Source organism: Carex rostrata, chromosome 12 (assembly GCF_964058835.1).
Source record: "Carex rostrata chromosome 12, lpCarRost1.2, whole genome shotgun sequence".
Classification (NCBI taxonomy): Eukaryota; Viridiplantae; Streptophyta; class Magnoliopsida; order Poales; family Cyperaceae; genus Carex; species Carex rostrata.
The window spans coordinates 1,652,073-1,665,592 of NC_135929.1; the positions used below are offsets into that span (position 1 = coordinate 1,652,073).

The 13,520-nt window shown below is 37.2% G+C and overlaps 1 protein-coding gene across 1 annotated transcript; it reads left to right on the plus strand.

The window, feature by feature from the left end:
• The first annotated feature begins 566 nt into the window (after positions 1–566).
• On the plus strand, positions 567–12,622 carry LOC144562817 (transducin family protein / WD-40 repeat family protein). Its single transcript, XM_078312112.1, has 16 exons — positions 567–1,052; positions 1,274–3,766; positions 3,855–4,269; positions 5,116–5,344; positions 5,554–5,718; positions 5,848–6,120; positions 6,229–6,474; positions 6,572–6,949; positions 7,219–8,337; positions 8,846–8,902; positions 9,293–9,721; positions 9,799–10,022; positions 10,120–10,253; positions 10,338–10,577; positions 10,672–10,850; positions 12,139–12,622. Exons 1-16 carry the CDS (start codon positions 713–715, stop codon positions 12,223–12,225), a joined length of 7,008 nt encoding a protein of 2,335 aa, XP_078168238.1. The 5' UTR covers positions 567–712; the 3' UTR covers positions 12,226–12,622.
• The last annotated feature ends 898 nt before the right edge of the window (positions 12,623–13,520 follow it).

Genomic DNA, 13,520 nt, shown 5'->3' on the forward strand with positions numbered 1-13,520 from the left:
TTATTTACAATTTTTTTTTATTTTTACATAAGAAGTAAAAAAAGTTAAAGCAACTAACATGTTATTTCATGGACAACTCTATGTTGTCTTATGTGTGATACATGTGCATGTGTTTTATTTTTTATTTTTAAATAATTGTATCGGACAAAGTTTCACATCATTCAGGAATCTTTTAAATGTGTTTTACATGTGTTTTTCTTTAAATAATTATGTGTTATTTATTTGATTATCTGAATCTTTTAGCATTAAAATAATGTTATGCATAGTTTTATAAAAAAAAGCTTCACATTTTGATTATCCAGTGACAATTTTATTTAATCTTAAAATTGCAACTTTTAATCATTCAGCCTTGTTGCTAGTTTTTTTTCTTAACTATTATAAAAATTAAATTTTGATTTCATGTATAAGTTCGATGATATACATTTCTACCTCTTGCACTTAGTTAAAATTAATCAAGAATTTTTTTTATTTGGAATATAATATTTCTATTATAAATTAGTTGCTATAAAAATAAGCTATTAACCGGTTCATCTACCGGTTCGACCCCAAAGCATTATAACATTGCCCCTGACTCCTGAGCGGAGCGAACAAAGCAAAACTAAACAGTTAAAACTTAAAAAAAAAAAGGAAATGCATCCCAACGATCTGGAATTCTGGATCTACGGTATCTACCGTTGTCAGATATAGCGCGCGAGTGCGAGAGCGAGACGAAATGGCCATGGCGGAGGGGGAGCATAGCACCGACACGTCACTCCTCTTGCCTCTGAGCTTTTTCAGACCTCAGCTGGTCCCTCCGGCTCCGAACCTCCGCTCCTCCGCCGTGGATTGCCTCTCCGACCTCGGCGGTGCTTCCTGGATCGCATACGGCGCTGGGCCTCTTGTCGTGATATCCCCTCTCACCTCTCCTCCCTTCTTTCGCCAGGTCATAGAGCTGCCAGAGTTGGTCAATGCTGTCTCTTGGTCCCCTACTATTCCTTCTCTAGGAGAGATTGCTATTGCTGCTGGAAGTACTATCTTCTTTTATGCTCCCATCTCTTCTCCTTCGCAATCAGGTTCAGTTGATGATTTAAAAAATTAAGTATTAATTTTTTTTTTTTTTGACAATGGCTTTCTTGTGGGTTGAATTTAAATGTACAGTGAGAAGCTCCCGTTGATATATATATATATATATATATATATATATTTAAATTTTATGAAAAGCAACAGTTGATGTACAATGAATTATAAATGAATAACATATAATTGAATAATTCAGTACTTTTGGTGCATGCAGGCTCTTTCAGTTGGAAGCAGAGAGAGACAATTGTGGAAAACTATACAGTTGAAGCAATTGCTTGGACTGGAACTGGCGATGCCCTGGTTGCAGCTGGATTTGATGTGGTTTTATGGCTCAGAAAGAAACCTTCATGGGAGGTTGGATGGAGATCAAGAGCTCAAGTGCCTCAAAATGTTGTTTCAGCTACTGGTTTTGCTCAAGGACCGGTTGCAACTGCTTCTCTTTCTAATATAGACAAGTCACCTCCTCTGCCTGGAGATGTGCAAAATAATGTGCTAGTCTATCTTACTGACGGAAAGGCCGGTCTAAGAAAACTTGAGCTGCCTCATCCTTGTGGCGTGTCGATGATTCAATGGAGACCAGCATCTGGACGGCACCTTCAAAACGATCATCCCAATTTAAGGAGGGATGTTTTGTTAACTTGCTCCATAGATGGCACGGCGAGACTTTGGAGTGACTGTGGTGGCGGCAGGTCTAAAGATTCACATAATATTAGAAATAGAATTTTCCATGTCATTGCCACTGTAGAGATAAATAGCTGTTTGAGTGGAACTCTTGGGACTGATATATCATTGATGTGGGCAGTTGAATCAAGAGGCGTCATCTCAAGAGAAAAAGCAGGGTGTTATTCTTTGTCAGAGAATGATGCTGACCTGCACCATGTGGGTGTGTGCGATTGGCTTGTGAGTACTGGTCCCGCCTTATCAGTTTCTTTTTGGGCCGTGCACTGTCTCGATGATATGTCTCCTGTGAGGTATCCACGTGTCAATTTATGGAAAAAGCAGAAACTAACAGATCAGGACTTGTCAAAAGGCAGTTCTATACTTGTTGAGGCGCGTATTTCTAGGAAGTCACTCTCTGGCCCCCCTGTCATGTGCTCTTTGGTCCAGCTGTTACCTGATTGTAAGATTGTATATTCAAAGTTCTACAGTCCAATTCCGGAATCAGGAAATGCACATCATGAAGTTAACAGCTGTGCCACTAAAGAGAGATGTTTATCTTGTATATCATCTGGGGTTCTGAATCAAGATGGTCATAAGGGAAGCATTAGGCAAGCATGTATCTATCCTTATAGCTGTAAAATTGACCTGTCTGTTTCATTGGATTCAGATGGTGTGCTTCTTTTCTGGTCTCTTGCAGCCTTGTCCACTTTCTCCTGGAATTTGCACGCAACCTCAATTCCTGTTTGGAATTTAATTGGTAGGATAGAATTGAAAAGTGGAGTTTCCTCTGACAATGAATTCTCATGTTTGACCTGGGCACCATCACTCGAAGACCAGACACATTTTCTTCTCTTAGCATCAGGGAGACAAATTGATTGTTTTGGTGTCAGAACACCAGGTGAAGGGGAAGGTTTTATTTCTCAAAACATTTTTACTGTCCCTTTTGATGAAGTCAACTATGGTGAGGGTCCACCAGATGATATTTTCACTATATCATTAGGTTTGGGCTGCGATAAATCTGTTAACCACAACTGTTTCTTAGTTTCTTGTGTATGGAAACAAAAGTTTCAGATTCTGTCATGGAAGGTTAATCTTCACTGTCTAACCCAAAGTGGAAGCATGGATGGTTGTTCTACTGACTATTTGTCAAATGAAGGGGGGTATCAGGTATCTTTTGAAGGGGATGCATACTATGTGACAGTTTCCCCATGCTCTCCAAAAGCCTTTTCTACTAGTCAGGATGACTACGAAATAACCTGTTTTTCTTATGCTTTGCCAAATCCTGTTGTGTTTCCCAACAAGGGCTCTTGTGGTTACTCCCCATGGTACCATATTATAACAGGATGCTCTGACGGCAGTGTTAAACTTTGGAAATTGGGTATTTTGGACAGCAGCTTGCAGTCTGAGAAAGAAAGCCCCAGCTGGGAATTGGTAGGTTCATTTATTGCCAATAGTGGATGCATTACTTCTGTTTCTTTTTCCAATTGTGGTACTAGAATTGCCACTCTTAGCAACACCAGTCAAACTGGTACTTCATGTATTGGTATTTGGGAACCTGTTTGTATCCCAGGTGGATCAAGTGCTGTTTTTCTTCTAGAGCACACTATAACACTGAAATCTCCTGTTGTTCAGTTGAGTTGGTTTTCTATAGGAAATGGGCAATTGCTGCTTGGGTTGAGCCTTGAAAAGGAGTTAAGAGTGTATTCTCAGAGAATGCCTGACCTTGATCTGATATGGCCAGAGAAGTCAAAAGAGACGTGTTTTTGGGATTGTATTGCAGTTTCCCCATCTTACTATGAGATTAAGAATTTTTTATGGGGCCCTAAGGCAACTCCTGTGCTTGTTCATGACAAACATCTATCAGTGTATTCCCAGGGTCTTTTTAAATCAGATTGCCAAAGTGATGCAAGTAGAATTACATGTGCCAGTAACATACAAGAAATTTGTGAGAAGACAAGTGTTAATAACTTGCTTGATTTGGCTGGGAGATTAGGTGGGCCTTTTCCATTGTACCACCCAAAATCAATTATGTGGTGCCTCTATTCAGGTAATATTGTATGAATAAAAGCCCTTGTAATTTTGCTTGCTACCATACTATCAGACAGTTGTACTGAATGATCTCATTCTATTGGCAGGTAAATGGAAACGTGCTCAGGAAATCCTACAGGACCTGCTCCAATCTGGCAAGACTGGAGAAACTCTTAGTAAGATTCCAGAGATTCATTTGTCACAGTATTTTTCTGATGTGGCTTCGACAGATGTGTCTAACAACGCAGTACTCCAATGGGGAATGAACAGTAGTATTAGCTTTGCTTCCTCTTTCCAGTTCAGTTCAAATGCCTTTGATTACAGGGGAGGCATGGGGAACAGCAATTTCACCATGCCTGCACAAAAGTCAGATATGACTGTTCTAAGAGACGTTCTTAATAAATGTTCTGAAATATCTGGCATAGAGAAAACTCAAATCCTTGTAATTTCTGATATTTTGGGTGAAATTAGTGATCCAAGCCGGTCTTCTCCGTATAAAAACCTTGACGAAGCTGGCCGCATGTAAGTAAACAATTTTGATACAGTGCTCTAGTATCATTTCGACTTAAGCTGTATCAAATCATATAATTACTAGGGAGAATTTCATATATATCCCTCAAAAGTTTCAATATTACGTATTTATCCCTCCAAAATCAGTAATTACATATTTATCCTTGAAAATTGTACAAACTCACATATTTGCCCAATCTAACACTATAACATATCAATTATCTCCAAAAATAATTAAATAATATTTTTTTAAACGTTAAAATTTATTTTACAATATTAAGTAATAATATATTGACCATTATACCCTTCAGTTTCTTTAGTCCGCCTGAGTTCTCTTCTCTGTAAGGCACCAAACCTCCCCCGCCACTCGCTTCAATTGTGCCAAATCACAAATTTATCCCTGCCTTCCCTAGTCGCCTCCCCTCTCACAGATTTCTGCCGCCCCTTGCTACTTTAATTTTCCATTTTTGTTTGGAGAGAGGCGGGAGGTTTGACGCCTTAGAGAGAAGATAACTTAGACGGACAAAAACTAAGAGCATAATAGTCAACATATTTTTTTAATTAATACTGTAAATTAAATAATTTTTTTAAGTTTTAAAAATATTATTTAATTAGTTTTGGAGATATTTGATATGTAGAGTTAGATTGGACAAATATGTGAGTTTGTATGATTTTCAAGGATAAATATGTAATTATTGATTTTGGAGGGATAAGTATGTAATATTGAAACTTTTGAGGGATATACATGAAATTGCCCCTAATTACTAATAGTCAGCTTTGCAGACTTCTAAAAGATTTTTATTTACACCCATGTGTAAATACTAACTTTGAGTAGAATACCCTTCTGTTGTTCCTAAGGTTTTGGATCTCTGTGCAATTCCAACGCCATTATTTTGCCCAGAAGTCTGGCAATTCAGTTAACGAACAAGGTTGGCATGTTAATTCAGCTTTGATAGCATGGGCATTTCAATCAGAGTGCAAAGATGATCTGCTTAGTTCCACTCTTTCGTCTGAACCGTCCTGGTTAGAGATGCAAGCTTTGGGTATTGGGTTTTGGTACAATGATGTAACGCAACTAAGGGCAAAGGTATGTTAACAGTTAAAAGGTTCTTGTTATTCTTTTCTATCCATGCAACTATATGGCAATGCCAAATTTGCTTTAGGTTTTGATTTTTATTTTCTATATTGAACCAAGGGTAATTTTGATGTTTTTGCTCCAACACAGTATGCTGTTCTACAGTGTTTTAATTTTCCAACTCAATTAGCTGATATCATGTGGTTTAAATCAAATCACAGATGGAGAAGTTGGCCAGGATGCAATATTTGAAAAAGAAAGATCCAAAGGAGTGTGCTCTTCTATATATAGCACTGAATAGGATTCAAGTCCTGGCTGGTCTTTTCAAGATTAGCAAAGATGAAAAAGACAAAGTCCTTTTTGCCTTCCTCTGCCGTAATTTCCAGGCATAACCAACTTTATTCTTTTTTCACCTTTTTCAGACAATATACTTTCTAAATAACATTCTCTAGTAAGAGGGGGCTGCCAGGGGGTGAAAAGTGTTATTTACTTACTGTTGGTGGTTTTTCATTCAGGAAGAGAAGAATAAGGCTGCTGCACTCAAGAATGCTTATGTGTTGATGGGGAGGCATCAACTGGAGCTGGCCATTGCCTTTTTCCTCTTAGGAGGGGATGTTTCCTCTGCAGTATCAATTTGTGCAAAGAATTATGGCGACGAGCAGCTGGCCCTTGTTATCTGCCAACTTCGGGAGGGGAACGCAGGCTTGCTAGAGCGTGATCTCATATCTAATGTCTTAATTCCTAGTGCAATTGAAAAGGGGGACCGTTGGCTTGCAAGCCTTTTTCAAGTATGTTTTTTCTACTCAGTATCCAAATTGTTTATTGTTTTCGCTGACAATTGGTACTATGCTGGTTTTGTTTATTAATATGCAACTTTGTTGTTCTGTCAATTACAGTGGAAATTAGGGAACTATTCTCAAGCAGTGCAGAAGATTTTTGAAAATTTTGAAAGGGGTAGACCTGACAAGAGCAGAACCCAGTTACCCCTTGCCTCTTTCTTTGACCCCCAAGTTGGCCGCTACTGTGCTATATTAGCATCAAAAAGTAGTTTTAAGAAATCAGTTGGTGAAGTCCCTGCACTAAGACTTTCAAAGGTTTTTACAGCACTGGGCACAAGTGCTTTGAACAGATATGGTCTTCCTGTAAGTTTGACAACTATGCCGGCTATCTTCTTCTTGTTTATTCTCTTTTAGTTTTTTTGAGACAAAAAAGATAATATTTATTTTTATTTTTCACCAGCTTGAAGCACTAGAATGCCTATCCCTGGCATCGAGCGTAGACTCTAGAGGAAATATGACTGCTTCAAGTAATGAAGACTTTAAGGTCTTTCAAGAGTTTGTCAACCCTTCATCTGATGCAGCTTTTAGTTGGATGTCAGGAACTGCTGCCTCTCATATCATGTCTAGCTTTAAGCTGATGATGGCATCAAAGTACTTGCCAAAGATTTTGTGCGATTATGTGCCTTTTTTGCTTTGCAATCATCCTTTTAGTGGAGAAATTGATAGTCACTCGACTATTAGTGATACTCAGATAGGAGAACTTCGCAGTGAATTAAGGACAGCTTTGTCAGTGTTTGAGAAGAAATTCATTATGCAACCTGGTGATCTAATAGACATGGTAATTTTCTCTCTTTTTAACTCCTTGCTATCTGTCTTTTTTGTTTTCAAGCCCCATGAGTGGATCTATTGGAGTACTGTTGACTATTGGTCAAGTGTCCCCTCAAATATTTGAAACGATAAAATGGTTATGCATGTATGACCCGTAAACTCTCTTGGGAATAACTAACAAATATAAGATGTATTTAGAGAAAAGAGCAAGGAGGTGTCTTCGTTAATTAGTATGTCTGAAACAAAAATTTATTCGTTCTTTTATATTTCTTTTTACAGGTTTCTCTCTTTCTTTGCAATAAAGAAATGTTATTTGTTGCATACTTATTATTTGGAGCTAATAGCTTGTCAGGAGATAGACTAAGCACAGTTCATCCCCTTCTTCTAAAGACCAATAAGGAGATTTGTTGTTTCCTTAGTCGGTACGTGGTGTCGTGTAGTTTTACCAACTCAATTATGGGCATGGCCTCTTACAGAGGAGGCACTTCCATAAATGATTACATGGGAAAATACTATCTGACATATCTAAAGAGGTTATTGGGGCTCAGCAGATCGCTTTTGAAGAGTTGCCATTTGGGGACTGGTGGAGCAACCGATTGTCCGAAAATCTTTTCTATATTAGACCTACTGGAATACACAGTTGAATTTTCTCTCAGCTGGTTGGTTGAAGATGTGAGGGGGTTGGTGATTCTGTTTAAACCTATCCTAGACATGGTTTCTCAGGGGCAATCTGATCTTACAACTACTGTAGATAGGCTAATAGAAACATTGCAAAGAAAAATCAGTGATAAATCAGAAGAGATATCTGAACATGTTCATAGTGAACAGAATGTGGGATCAACTCCAACGCTGTCAAATGATGAGAAATGGCTCTTTATCTGTACTTGTTTGTGGATACACCTATCCACCATTATAAAGAACCCTATTATGGAGCTGACCGGTACAGAAAAGCAGTTTTTACAGTTATTGATAAACTCTGTAGACTTTATTCGTTCCTTGTTTATAAAACAATTAGCGTTCTACTTAACACGACAATTATTAGATGGTTTAGATTCCAATGCTCTCATGTGGTTAGATCAGAGTTGCGGTGAGCCTGCAAACCTGAAACATAACGGTAACCAGCAAGTAGACAGCCAGAGATTGCCCAACAATGGTGAGAGAGGATCTCTCATCAATCTGCTGTGGGAAATGTCAGTGAGGCCTCAGGATATATGCACTGGGTTGGCAGATGAAAAAGTTAGTTGCTTTCAGCACAATGGGAAAAACCTATCTGCCTTCTGGAAAGATGCGGATAGGATTTTAGAAACAAAAGGGCATCATTCAGGTGCTGATAAGGATATCGATTCTTGTTTTGAAAATCCAAGAGAGCTAATTAAGCGAACTGGAGAGCTTCTAGAGGTACTTTTCATGACATTGTAATCTTTCAAGTGTCAATTGTTAGGATATATAATACAAGTAGAACTAGGGTGTTCTTAAGCTCACCAAAGTGTTTGGTGAGCTTAACTCCAAAACCCATCAAATCGGTTTCAAATTACGAATCCGAACCGTTGAAATCCGCCTACCTTACAAGTGATGTGTCTACATCTGAAAATTTTAAACATTCGAATTAATTTAATATAAAGTCAAGCGGTCAAAAAATGTTCAAAAAATAAATGCACTAAAATTAATTTATTAACCTTCTAATTTTGACCGATTGACTTTATATTCAATTAATTCGAATGTTTAAAATTTTCACATGTAGACGTATCACTCATAAGGTAGGCGGATTCCAACAGTTCGGATTCATCATTTGATACCGATTTGATGGGTTTTGGAGTTAAGCTCATCAAACACTTTGGTGAGCTTAAGAACACCCTAGTTCTACTCTATATAATACAGCCCCTAATTTATTTGTATTCTATTGTAGGCAACTTGTTTCAACTCCACTAATGAGCAGCAAGTGGCAACTGCAAGCAATAAGAAGGTAACTCTTGCTTGTAATATGAATTAAAATTCTTGATGGAGTTCTGGCATGCACAGCTCAAATGTTCAAACCAAAGCCATGTCTATTATTACAGTTTGAGCACCTAGCTAGGGGAGAGCCTGCTCGATGATATAGGGAATTTTTTTTTTTGTGGGTTAAAGTTCGTATCAGATATTTTGTTCACAAAGGAGAAGAATTACCTTAAAGAAAAAACTTACTCCTTAGGGCTGTGATTGCTATAAAATCTGACACCTGGTATGAGTAGATACCTGTAAATTTTCCATAAAAAAGTTGTAGCCATGTTTACTTAAAAGAAAAGAAAAAGGAAAAAACTGTATGTCATGTGTGATCACTAATTACTAATAATAATCCATTTGGTTTTTTAAATAGGGACTTTTATTTTTCAATTGGACCAATGGGCAAAGCTGCAATGAGGAAGCAGATTACATCTGGTCAGAATCTGAATGGCCGATTAACGGGTGGGCTGGACATGAGTCATCACCAGTGCCCACATGCATTTCCCCAGGCATTGGTCAGAGCAGCAAGAGAGATGCACACCTAGGGTTAGGTGGAGCGGCAACTGGCTTAGGCGCTTTGGCTAAGCCTGGAAGAGAAATGACTGGAGGTGGTGCTTTTGGGATACCAGGTTATGCTGGCATTGGTGTGGCTAGCATGGTTTGGGGCCAGCATGATGAGTTTGATGTACTTACTGATCTGCCAGCAACTGTTGAGACTGTTCAGTCATGTGCTCTGTCACATCACCCTTTACGACCTCTTTTGTTGGTTGGATCTAGCAATACACATGTATACTTATGGGAGGTAAGTACTGCCTACATCCTTTTACAAAAAGTAGATAAAAGTTTTTGTTTCTTTCAATTAACCAACAAGTGCTGCAGTTTGGTAAGGAGAGAGCACTGGCTACTTACGGTGTTTTACCAGCTGTGAATGTACCACCACCATATCCACTCGCATCGATCTCAGCTGTCCGTTTCGACACATATGGTCATAGATTTGCCACTGCAGCATCGGATGGGACGGTGTGCACGTGGCAGCTGGAGGTTGGAGGTAGAAGCAATGTCCACCCGGTTGACTCTTCCCTTTGTTTTAACAACCATGCATCGTATGTCACAACTAAAAGCAAAATATTTAGAAAATTTATTAACAAAATTTAAAACTGTACAATCTTTCAACTATTTATTGGTGTGCTGGGTAAACAGGGATGTGTCGTACATATCAGCAAGTGGATCGATTGTGGCAGCAGCTGGATATAGCTCCAATAATGTAAACGTTGTAGTATGGGATACATTGGCGCCACCTGCCACATGTCAAGCTTCTGTAATTTGTCATGAAGGTACCTAACACATGAACTTTTTTCTTTGAAATTGTAATAGGTGGAGAAACCTCTCATGGTTTTGATAAAGCTTAATTTCTGCAGGTGGAGCCCACTCTCTTGCTGTGTTTGATAATGATATTGGAAGTGGTTCTATATCACCATATATTGTTACAGGCGGCAAAAGTGGTGATATTGGGTTGCATGATTTCCGCTTCATCACAACTGGAAAGACTAAGAGCCAGAGGCATAAATCATCGGCCATGTATGATCCTAAACTTGGGACCCACCATAGTGTTGACAATACCAGTGGAATGGTTTGGTATATGCCAAAGGCTCACCTAGGTAACTACTGCATGTCTACACCTCAATTCTGATTTTAGTTGTGCTCTATCCTAATTTTCTCATCTTACTGCTGCTTTCTTTTTGTTGAATAAAGGAAGCATAACAAGGATAGCAACTATCCCAAATACAAGTATGTTCCTAACCGGTAGTAAGGATGGAGATGTGAAATTATGGGATGCTAAAAAATCAGTGCTTGTTTACCAATGGCCAAAGTTGCATGAGCGGCATACCTTCTTCCAATCCAACTCCAGAGTCTTTGGTGGAGTTGTTAGGGTATATCTTTCTTTCTTTTTACATTCCTTTTTGTTACATAAATACCTATTGAAAAGCTGGAAATCCATGTACCTTCTCTAATGTAAAGCCTTTCGAATAAACTCCATGGGGAGACCTACTTAAGTTGAAAAACATATTTAATTAAAACACCCTCACTTTCAAAATGTCTTTCATCCCCTAACTCTGGATCCAGTTCAACTAAACCAGTCACATATAATTCTCTGAACAAAAGAATTGATTTTTAAATATGTGCAAGGTGATTGATGTTAAATTCATCCTTTTGGTCTGTTTTTTTATTTATTTAACGAGAAAGATAAAGTAAAGCTTGGCAGGTTTTACATTTTTTAAGTGTTAACATGATGTGAACATTTGAAGGATAATTTTCTGAATAAAGCTAGTATGAGTTTTAAGGTCACTACAAAGTGAGCTGAACTTAAAATACCATCAGATCAACTTCAAACAGTAAATCTTAACTGTTGATCTTAGTCCACTTCTCAAGATAAGTGTTACATACGAAATTTTCATTCTTTTTAGTTCATTTTTTTTAAGATCAAGTCCAAAAAAATATTGAAGAATGCATGCACCAAATAAGTCATTATTTTATATCGTCATCGTATGCAAATTTACTCTGAAAATGAAGAATTTGGATCATAAATGCTTGGCTTGTTAAGTAGATGGAGATGAAGTATTTAAATTTGACGGTTGAAACCGAGCTGACTATTTTTTATGTTAACCTTACAAATCACATCGATGACCACTCATACTAACTTTACTCTAATTTTGGAGCTTTGGAATGTTTCTTGCAATTTATTTGGGGAATGAATATATTGACTACCAAACTCATTTGACATTGGCTGCAACCAACACTAAAATTTTTCAGTTCCAAAAATTAAAGTTGTTTGAAAACTACATGGTCACTGATCAATTGACAATAAAATTAATCTGTTAATTTTTCGAATCACTTGATGGACGACCTATCAGTTTTCTTTTTTGAAATCTTCGCAAAGGCTCCAAAGTCATGAGCGGGGCTCGAACTCTCGAACTTTGGGTAGCCACAGTCCTAGGACTTTTTTCCTAGCCAACTGTGCTTCCGCCCCCATCTCGACCTATCGGTTTTCAAATCTATGAAATTTGATATACAGCCTATCTAAATTGTAGATAATAGATCTATTATTTTAATAAGAGCTGTAACGGTTGTCATAGTTAATTTGTTCTCAACATCACCTATCTTCTACATGAAATTGTGGCACATTTTCAGTTTGACAATTCTGATTGGTATAATGTGCAGGCTGCAGTAACAGACATTCAGGTGATGTCTCATGGTTTCCTTACTTGTGGTGGAGATGGTTCAGTGAAACTTATCCAGCTCAAATGATGGTGATATGATGCTCAAAATAATTTGCAATATATGTGACATTTGGTTGTTTAGTGCTTCCAAAAACATGCTGGGGAACGCTGCAAATGTTCTCAAAGAGTCATAGTGGCAGAGGTACGAATCATCTGATAGTTTAGAAGCTTGGTCTTCATTTTATATTTTTTATTTGTTTTATTGGTTTTGTCCCTTTTTTTTGAAGGTTGATTTTGTCCCTTTTTATAGTAACAACGTGGTTTTTGAGTTTGTATATGTATATATATATATATATTATTTTCATTTCTGTTTCTCGGTTTCCCTCCACCGAGTTCATGTCAGTTGCCTGATCATGAACTCATCTCATATGTAACTTGTATGTAAAAATTTTGGGCTTTTGGAAGCTAGTATAGTTTTTTCTTTTGGATTGGGAATTTGGGATGGTTACCGGAAGAAAAATAGAAAGTTATTTTGTTCATTTGTTTTTCTTTGGACGTGTGATTCTGGCCTCACTTTTCTTGAAACATGTGCATTCCAACAATTGCAAAAAAATGGTTTGTTATGTTCACATGGAGTAATGGACAGCCTCAATAATTATCCCTCAAAAAATATCAAGCTATATTTATTTTTGAAATTCAACCCAAATTTTAATTTGTAAGAATCATTTTAATATTTAATATATTTTATTTTACGTCCATGTAATATGTCTTACGGACAAATTCCAACCGCTGATTTGTAACCTAAAATAAAGATTGTTGTTTATTAAGTAAACTTGTTAAGAGTAACAATTGCTTTATATTCCTACGAAAGATCGTTGCAATTACCTTCTATCAATACATGTAGATTGGTTTTGTGATGAAAATGCAGATGCTCTTTTTTTGTGCATTTGCGAGAATTTTTTTCATCTAACGTGTTTTTAAATTTTTTGACATCAGTATTCATATTCTAATATTAACAACTATTATGTCTACTTTCTGAATGCATGTGTTTACAAATTATATTGGACTTGTGCAGTTAGATGGCTAAAAATGATATGAATCAATCAAAACTACTGAGCACATATATTTAGAAATCGGTATATTCTTCTCAAGTTTTAAAGTTCCATGTTAATCAATTAAAAATTTGGGATAGAAAAAAAAGAGTAGGATTTGCGAATTAATTTTTCTTTTTGGTTCAGCTAGTGGATAAATTTTGGAAAGGAAATATGAAACGATGAGAAAACATGACGGAGGTAGTGCATATTGGAAGGATTTATTTACACTTGAATTTTCTAAAATTTAATCGAATAATAAAAGTTTGGGGTTTATATTCGAATTGAAAAT